The sequence below is a fragment of the Pithys albifrons genome, chromosome 1 (assembly GCF_047495875.1).
Source record: "Pithys albifrons albifrons isolate INPA30051 chromosome 1, PitAlb_v1, whole genome shotgun sequence".
In the NCBI taxonomy this organism is placed as follows: Eukaryota; Metazoa; Chordata; class Aves; order Passeriformes; family Thamnophilidae; genus Pithys; species Pithys albifrons.
Genome location: NC_092458.1, coordinates 67,584,190 through 67,593,201, shown reverse-complemented (window position 1 = coordinate 67,593,201; position 9,012 = coordinate 67,584,190). Strand labels below are relative to the sequence as shown.

Here is a 9,012-nt window from a genome sequence, read left to right as displayed (position 1 = left end):
ATAATATTTGGACAAAAAGATCTCTTTGTTAAAGCTCATACACTTTTACTTTCTATTAGGGATTTTATAATGCATGTTCCCCATGGTCACCAAAAATCAGATAAGACAACCTTTTCCACAAACTTATCTTCAGTCATGACTTGCGTTACTCCTCCCAAGTCTGTGTATGTTGGCTTTGTTCAGGAGGCTGATGCTGTGCCTTCAGCTGGCTGTGCCCTCAGGTCTCATGGCCCAGGCTCTCCTAGCTGAGCTGCTGAGGCTCTCCAGCGTTCCAACCCTGCTGCTTCCCAGTGGGTTGAGCAGGAGGGACTATTTTTTCATAGCTCATGAAAAAATACTTGTTAAATGGAAAAAATACATTGTAGTAGAGAGGATCACAGCACGTGTCCCCAGAGCATATGGACACAACACTACTGGGGACACAAGAGCCTTTGTGTGGTGCTTCATGCTGTCAGTCTTGCTTGAGGCAACTGAGCCTGAGTTACTTCTCCAGGTATGGCAACACGAGCGAGCTTGGCAGCATCAGTGGAGCACCATCAGCAGATGTGATATTCCTGAGCAGGCAGAAGCAGGAGGGATCCTGCCCCTGCACTCAGGATAGCTTGGAGGAAAGCCAAGGTCTTGCCTCACCACACATCAGACCATGTTCACCTCTCAAACACAAGAGCATGCAGGCCTAGCATTAAAAAAGCATCTTGGAAACTCAGTTGCAAGTAAGGAGGCAAAAGAAATTTCAGGGCTTAATTTTCCTTTGCTGTGTCTACATGACTTAGTTGGGACAAAAGACTTCCAAGATTTATTTTGGTGAAGGCTTGGTGAGATCAAGTGCGTCATGTGTAGGAGAATATCTCTCCATGTAGCTTGTATAAGAAGATGGGTTTTCCCCCTGGAGACATTGTTCAAATACCATGTACCTGCTGTAAACCCACCAGTACCATTCTTATTTTACCATACAAGTCTTGTATTTGGGGCCCAGTTTGAGACCCGTTAAAGTAAGTCAAGCCTTGTCCTTTGCACTAACAAGCAGGCCCTTAAAACATACCCAAAAGGCCATGAAAAAATAAAAATAATTCATTCACCAGCTTTTCAGACTACATCTCAAATGCATTTAACGTTGAACTCTTGCTGCAGAGCTTGTGGGGGGATAAAACAAACAAGCCTTGATCCACCAGACTGCTTTAATAAAAGGTTTATTGGAAATATTTTTGTGCAGACATACAACAGTCAACAATGCTGTTCAAAGCTACAAATTGTCTAAGTTTTCTGAACCTTCTAAAAATACAAGTAAATGACCTTCGTTTGTATTCAGTCTGGGAGGGAAACAAACTCCACTGTAATGCGATGCTGTATTTAAACTACCAGAGGACATTAACAGGACCTGAAAATGGTAACACTTCCAGAGGAAAAAACCCACACACCACTGCTGCTCTGCTGGGAGCCAATTAAACATCCCCCCTCAGCATCACTCCACTCTGCATACTCAGATTAAAACGTCCCCATCTGAAACAATATTTAAGCAATTTGAGTACAGATATGACAGACAAGCGGGCACATGACTTGGCTCGCTGATGAAAAAGATGCTGTTAAAGATCCTGTCACTCAAGACGCCGAGTATTTGACCTCCCAGTGCAATGGGCTGCACTTCAGGGGCAGGAGGAGGGACAGGGGGAGGTTTTCAAGTCAGACAATTCTTCCAACACACACATGCACACAGTCCCAGAGGGCTTGGCTGCCTCATTGCTTTATATCTGGAGCCCTTTTTTAAAAAAAAAAAGAGTTGAGAAACAACTTTGAGCAACTTTCCAGTCTATGAGGTCTTGACAGTAACAACAGCAAGTACCCTAATTCCACCCCTGAATGAAAGTATCAACCGGAAGGGCAAAGGAGAGCATAAGAACTGTCTGGTAAACTCCATGTTTTCTCAGAAACCCTGCAGATGTTTTGAAATTGATTAATTTATGCCAAGATGACATCTGGAACATCTTCGCAGGGAAGCCACCCAGTAAGGTAGTCAGAATTTAAAACAATCATGTCTTTCTGTTAATGTTGGCTTTTTCCCTTGGCTTCATCACTCCATAATTACAAGGGCGCTGACCTTCGAGCTATGCATAGTGACAGTTTGGCAATATATTACACTGTTCTTCATCATTAAACTTCTTTGAGACTGCCCAGAACTGGGCTTGCCCACACACAATTTGTCATTTATTCACTTCTCTTTAGCAACTACAGAGATGCTGAGGGAGAAGGAACCCCTTGTGGCAAATTCAGGAGAATGTCTCACCTTCTTCATACACAAAGGCAGGCTTTGGTCAAACCGCAGTACTCAAGCTGATTTACCTTCTGTCCACACCACAAATGAACCCACCCACGAATCCAAATGAAGCAACTTCTAGGCTTCCCACTATCACAAAAGTATCCAGGCCCCCAGACTAACAAGCCCCTTACACCGCCCTGAGAGACAGGAACCTGCCCAGGAGCAACACTTAAGAAGAAGTCCCATTAACTCCCCATGAACAATTCTCAGTCAGAACTGAAATAATTTCAGTGCTCAGTTCTGGTGGGTCCATGAAGCAAACAGCAGTCAGGAAACAATTTAGCAATCTGTCATAACCCAGAAAAACAACCCACTAGAGCCAAAGTATGCTAAACAGGGGGCACTTCTGGGAGGGACACGTTTCCTTTCTCCAAGCTCAGGACTCAGCTTGGTACCAGGGAAACTCAGCTTCAGGAAGTAGCAGCATTTCACCAACTCACAACTCAACTCCTTCCCGCCGTTCCCAGAGCTGCAGGAAGAAACCAAAGAAGTAAGCTCTGTCACAGCTCTTCAGGGCAGCCCAAGGAATCTCTCCCTTCCCTAACCTCTTACAGACAGCAGTGGTCTTGGCCTAGCTATTCTGTTTCCCAGTCCCTTCACCGCCCCAGACAGCCCATCCGAGAGCACATTCCTGGCCAGATAAATTCAGTCAGGCTGTCTGGGCTTTCTGCAGGTCACGGAGAAGCAATCACCTTTGGGATTCACTTGTGAGGCCAAACAGCACAGGGCAATTTCTGGTTTTCATTTGCCAACAAAGCTCAAAGCCTCCATTAATCTTACTGCTACATATGCAAGAGGTACAGAAGGCGTTATTCTCTGCACCCATATGGATTTATTTTGATGTCACCTCTTGTACTGACCTGTCCTGTGGCCTCCAGACACACAGCTCTGGTCACAGATGCTGAAAGGTGGTGAAGGCTCTCTTTGGTGTCTATAGAATACTGAAGGTGAGAGATCTGAGCTCTTTCCCTCCTGGACTTAGTCAGTTCTGAGAAGTCAGTATAAGCAATATTCTAAGACTAAGGAAAATAAAATAAGACTAGGGCTGTATTAATTTTGCAATCAAGTCTAGGAGACTTGCCCTAATCCATATAGGACAAGAAAGCTCTAAGCTGAGCACCTCTTGTACACCTCTATACACAGCGTGGACGGACAGTTTTGAGTTATGGCTTAGAACAACGCTTGGATCTGAATTCAAATCCCTCTTCATTTGGATAGGCTATGCCTCTAAGAGCTGCCTGTGGGCCAGCCTCAGGGCTGTGCCCAGGGGACCCTGAAGGTGCAAGGTAGGGATGAGGGTCTGGATTTACTTGGTGCTCAGCATTCTTGAGGAGGCACAGAGCTGCAGCATAGACAGACTCTGGAAGAAATGAGTACAAGGGTCCTTTCTGATAGGACAGAAGGAGTCCAGCTGTCTAGACACTGAGGAACATGCACGGTCAGTGCCAGGTTTCAGAAGCAGAGGCAAACTGCTACCCAGATACATCAGGTATAGTATAGACAGACAAATTCTTCCCTCCAATGCCTGATGTATTTCATACCATCACTGTTTCTTGCTAGACTCAACAAGACACACAGAGCTCTCCCGCAAACTGATTGAAGTTTAAGGCATGGACAATGTGTGATGATCCAAAACTAAGGTAAAATTATCCTTAACACCATGAGAAACCTGACAAACCTGAAGTGCTTCTCTGGGGCAAACACCTACTGAAGGACTGCTCTGCTTCAAACTTGAACTGTGGGGTGTAACAGCAAAAGTACAGTCCTCAGAGCATTTAAAGATGAAATTGAGTCATTATTTATAAACCCAAGGGAGAATGTAAATAAGACATCACTAGTGCACCTCTCAAGTTCTTGGCCTGTCCATACACGGACAGGTTGCACCCAGTGTGGACACTGAGCACATCACATTCCCTGCATTTCACATATTCTGGTCCACCTGAGCTTTCTCTTATTTATGACTTTATTATTATGACTGTCTCCCAGAAAGCACACTCCACTACATGCTGTAAAAATTATGTAATCTTGGTAACAGGAGACTTCCCTGCAGCATCGGCCATTAGCTGCTGGCTGAGGCAGGGGGAGAGACTGCACAGTTTTGGCATGCACCAAGAGGCATGTGGTCCAGTGAAGTGCAGATTAGCGAGGCTTGACTGTTATCTTAATTTACAGCCCATATAGTTCATGTTAACTCTACACGCATTTTTAGATACATTAGCTCCTTAGTTTGACCTAGATACTTTTATTGGTTATTTGCCATTTCTCCCTGACAAGTTATTACTGACTTCCCATGCTAGCTCCCTACAGCAAGACCTGAAGCTCTGTCAAGGAAAAGAAAATGTCAACAGACTGCTCAGCAGTGCTTAGCTCAGACTCCCACTCGCCAGCTTCAATTTGCTACTAGGCAATCATTAAAGGAACAGCAGCTTCTATGCACACAGTGATTATGGTGTTACAAAAAAGCAGCAACCGGATTCAGGTTTAATTCAGGAAAATCACCACTTCCTTCTGAATATTCAAACCCACCTCCCTTCAGTCAGTACAGAGAGCTGCCCAGGAAACCCTTTTCTGATCAACCCTAGGTAGTTAAGTCTGGACAATCATGCAGAAATCTCCCATTCCTTCTGCTCTGATACCCTGTCTAGTTGATAACACTTTCACACAGAGCTTTCAAAGGCTGCTGTTACTGCTACATGAATCTGCCTTAATGAACAAGGAATTCTGTTGATGCCGAGCAGCTGCCACTCTCCTTCTGCTAACACACCACCGGAATACACCTGATCATTGTTCATGAAGACAAGCAACTGCAATGGCCAGTCTATAGCATATTACAACACATTAATTCCCATAATGGCTCCAAAGAACAAGAAGAATGCCAGGTCTTGACCTGGGTGGGTTCTACAGAATTAACTCAGCTAGAGGTCAAGGCCTTACAGTGATGATAAAGTCTGACCCACTACCCCAGTGTCACATACTGTATAGCCCTTTGACAAATCCCATGTGCAATTCCCATTGAGCTGACAACCAACACACGTACCTCAGTCTAAGCCACTATTCACTCTAGGGAGGGTTTGTGTTTGTGACACACACTGACCTCAATTTACAGGGAGGTCAAAATGATACAGCCCATAGTTTGCACTAATAAAATAAATCACACCAGATGACAGCTGCTCCTCCCCAGCATCCCTCATTACGTTTGGTAAAATTTTGTAAGTTAAGAACAGAAGAGACTCCAGGATCACTTCTATTCTCTGTGCAACAGGTTTACTTGCCTTTCTTCATTATCCAGAGGCTTTTCAAAGCTTTTTTTCTGCAGTCTCAAGAAAAGCCTCCAAATTGTTTACATACCAGTGTTTGGTGTGTGGCTTAGAGTACAAAGACTAAGCTGATCTCATTTTGTCTTGGTGGGAAGTTAATTTTCCTTGTGTTTTTACAAAAGGAAGAAACAATTAGCAGTTCTGAGGAAGGGCTTACCCCACACATTTCCTAAATAGACTTGGGTTCTAAATAAAAGGAAGTGTTTAACAGGTTATATCAGCATTAAGATTTAAAAGCTCCTGGGATCAGGTTTACTCTCCCCTTATTTATTCTCTCCACTAGTATTTGTGCCTTTAAACAAAATTCATCTCCCAGAAAATACACACATCTACACTTGGCCCCTTGACATTCGTGCCTATGGCAAAATTATTTGCACGTTTCCCTTATTGCATAATTGTCTCATTAGCTCTGCAGAAAGAAGGTGATGACTTTTCCCTGTGTGCCATCAACCTAATCCAAGACCAATTCGAGACTTTTTTAACATGGAAGAGGACTGTGAGCCTCTGAGGTGGCACTGGGAATTGAATTACAGCACTTGAGCACTGGCATTTACACACAACCATTAGGGAAGATTAAGCCAGTAGGCCAGGCTGACGCTTCCTTTCCCTTGCTAAATATAAATATTAATATTTAAATTGCTTTCGGATATATTTAAATCAATAAAAAATCTGGATGATGGGCAATAGGGCAAAAAACAACGCGAACTTTCTAAATACACAGATGTAGTATATACACTAACCACAAAACCTGGCTTAAACACAGCAGTATTTACTTTATACTACTCAGAAATGTGGCTTGGTGACTAAAATTAATAGAACTTGTCTGGAGGACAGCACAAGCTTTCTAAGAGCTCTTTCAGGTTTAACTTATGCCCCAGTTTTTGCCTTTAATTTTTTTTTTCCAAAATTCCAACCCATGCAGCAGCATATCTGTGCCACTGGCACAGCAAGGCCATGGAGCAAGCATTCCTTCCAGGGCTCATGGGTCTGAGTGTTTCGGGAAGCCTGTTGATGGATCAGAACTAGAGGAGAGACTCGTTTGGCTGAACAAACAAACAGCAGGTCTTCTATTCACAATACCCAGCTCTGTTTGTGTACATATGTGTGCACACACATGTGTAAACCCTTCCTAACTCTTCTTTGCAAATCGATCCTATCTGGTCAGGGAAATGCTTCTTTAGGGTTACAGCAGCCACCTCCTGTGTGGATGCACATCTTCCTCAAAATACCTGACAAGATCACACCTTTAAAGTTCTTGCTGTCTTGTTTTACTGTTAAAGTGGGAATGGAATGATGGAGGGAAATCCCTGGCTACATTTGAAGTGCACATCCAAATACATCATGAAGCATTAGGAGGAGGCACCTATTTAAGTTAATTAATCTTTGTGTACAATGGCATGCACCGTCCTGACTGCTGCCCTGCCAAGCTCTCTGACTTCCATATTCTGGCTTTGTGAGTAAGCTATTGCCTGGGTTTCAGACAGCTAAAACAGATCCTTAATAAATCCTGTAAGAGGGCAAGATAGAGCCTAAGTAAGTTTGCTGTCTTGAGTTATTCTGCCCTAAGGAGGCAAAGAAGCATTTTTAGCTACAAATTGTGTTGCAATCAAAAATTTTACACCACATCGTCTGTTAAAATTTCAGCCAAATTAGTAAACAGTGAATACTAGAAGGAGTAAAGTCTGCATGCAGTCATGTGCACTTGGTCTGTGTGCAGCAAAACAGGAAATCTCAGCACCCCGTTCCAATTAAGCAACGGCCGGTTTCTCATGGAACATAAATTTTCTACTTTTCTCTCAGAATGACTTTATGCTGATGTTTTAAATAGTGGTAAAACATTGTTTTTAATTTCACACCTCACGTAGCACAGTCAAATGCTTCATAACAACATAAACAAAACTTTAGGCAGAGCTTTGTGACTGAAGTCAAACAATGATTTCCCCCCACCTTAGGTACTCAAGGTTTGCAGGGGGAATACAGAAACTTGTTGGCTAAGGCCACAGAAATGAGTTCTCTCGTGTTCCGGCTGCTGCCACCAACCTAGTCAAGAATGTGTTAACAGTGGATACATTGATCCAAATCCCATTATTCCCACCACCCATCAAGTAAAAACCATTTATTCTATTTCTGTTCTCCTTTTGGTAGTATCGTAGGATCGAACAACTTGTGACTGGGAAACAACACCGTGTTCTTCTTGAGAAAATGCATACCCATCTGAAAAAGCAAAGGAAAAGAAAAAAATAAATCACTGTAGTAGAGCTCAGCGGCACATCTCAATTTTAGAAAGTTTTAGGCATCACTAAAGTTACCCGACTGAGACTCCAACCATCTCCATTTCTGTGCTGCTCTTCTGATGCTTCCAGCTGCACACTACACTGCCTACATGGCACAGAAAGGATGCCTGATGCCAGCTCCATCCTACTGCTCCCCTCCCCAGGCCTGGCCAGTGTACACAGTGACCAATTCCCTCTGAGTTAACCTAGAAAGCTACAGATTGACTTGAATGCACATGTGCCTGCCCCTACAGTGGCAGAGCTTCCTTAAAGACTTGACAGAGAAGTAGATTTGCATTTCAGCTGGACTCCTTTACAGTCTGCTTAATATCAGCAGCTTCTCTGGAGAAACAGGGAAACATCTAGCCCACAACTGGATCTTTGTCACATCTTTCTCTTAACTCCATTCAGGACTTTTTTTTTAAAAAAAGCTTCCAGGTGGCATCTGACAAACATTACCAAGAAACTCTCAATTCTCTTGGCCAGTCACCCATATTTTGCATAGAGCAAACAAACATAATCTGGAGGTCTCTATTTTGTTAATCCTACTAGCTAGCACAGTCCTTTGGTCTCCCTAGTTATGACTCAGATGAAAACAACCATGTGACTGATTTCTTTTAAAGTACTGTGGACAAGACAAGTGTCATTTCTGACATCATCTGCAAAACACCATGATGCTGTAAAACAGTCACAAAAGGTAATGGGCCAACATGGTGAAACACCAGACAGCCTTGCAGACATGACCCTACAGAAAATTCTAAATGAAAAACTATACTTAAGTACAACAGGCTTTGTGATATCAAGGAAAGGTGACTTTCAAGTGTAAATGGGTAATCATAAAGGCTAAGAAGACAGATTAGCATAGTTACAAAAACAAATAGGAAAGCCACAGGCTATACATAACCAGATGATGCTTGGTAGTAGGAAAGCAGGCAAGAGCTGACAGTTATGAACACTGCTTGAGAGAATCCAAGAGTTATACCATGGCTAACTCTCCATGACCAACACTACATCTCCCCTGCGGAGTTCTGGAAGCAGCAGCTTGTGAATCCTCAAATCCTGCCTCAACTTCATCCCAGGCTAAAAAACACATCATCAGATAAGGACA

The 9,012-nt window shown here is 43.3% G+C and overlaps 1 protein-coding gene across 3 annotated transcripts in view; it reads right to left on the bottom strand.

The window, feature by feature from the left end:
* Positions 1 to 1,173: 1,173 nt before the first annotated feature.
* ATP8A2 (ATPase phospholipid transporting 8A2) overlaps positions 1,174 to 9,012 on the bottom strand; it is a 330,508-nt gene continuing 322,669 nt past the window's right edge. For all 3 annotated transcript variants that reach the window (XM_071553667.1, XM_071553677.1, XM_071553685.1), the window contains one exon: positions 1,174 to 7,845. In XM_071553667.1, the coding sequence (XP_071409768.1) occupies positions 7,748 to 7,845 (98 nt within the window). In that variant the 3' untranslated portion in view covers positions 1,174 to 7,747. The remainder of the gene's footprint in view (positions 7,846 to 9,012) is intronic.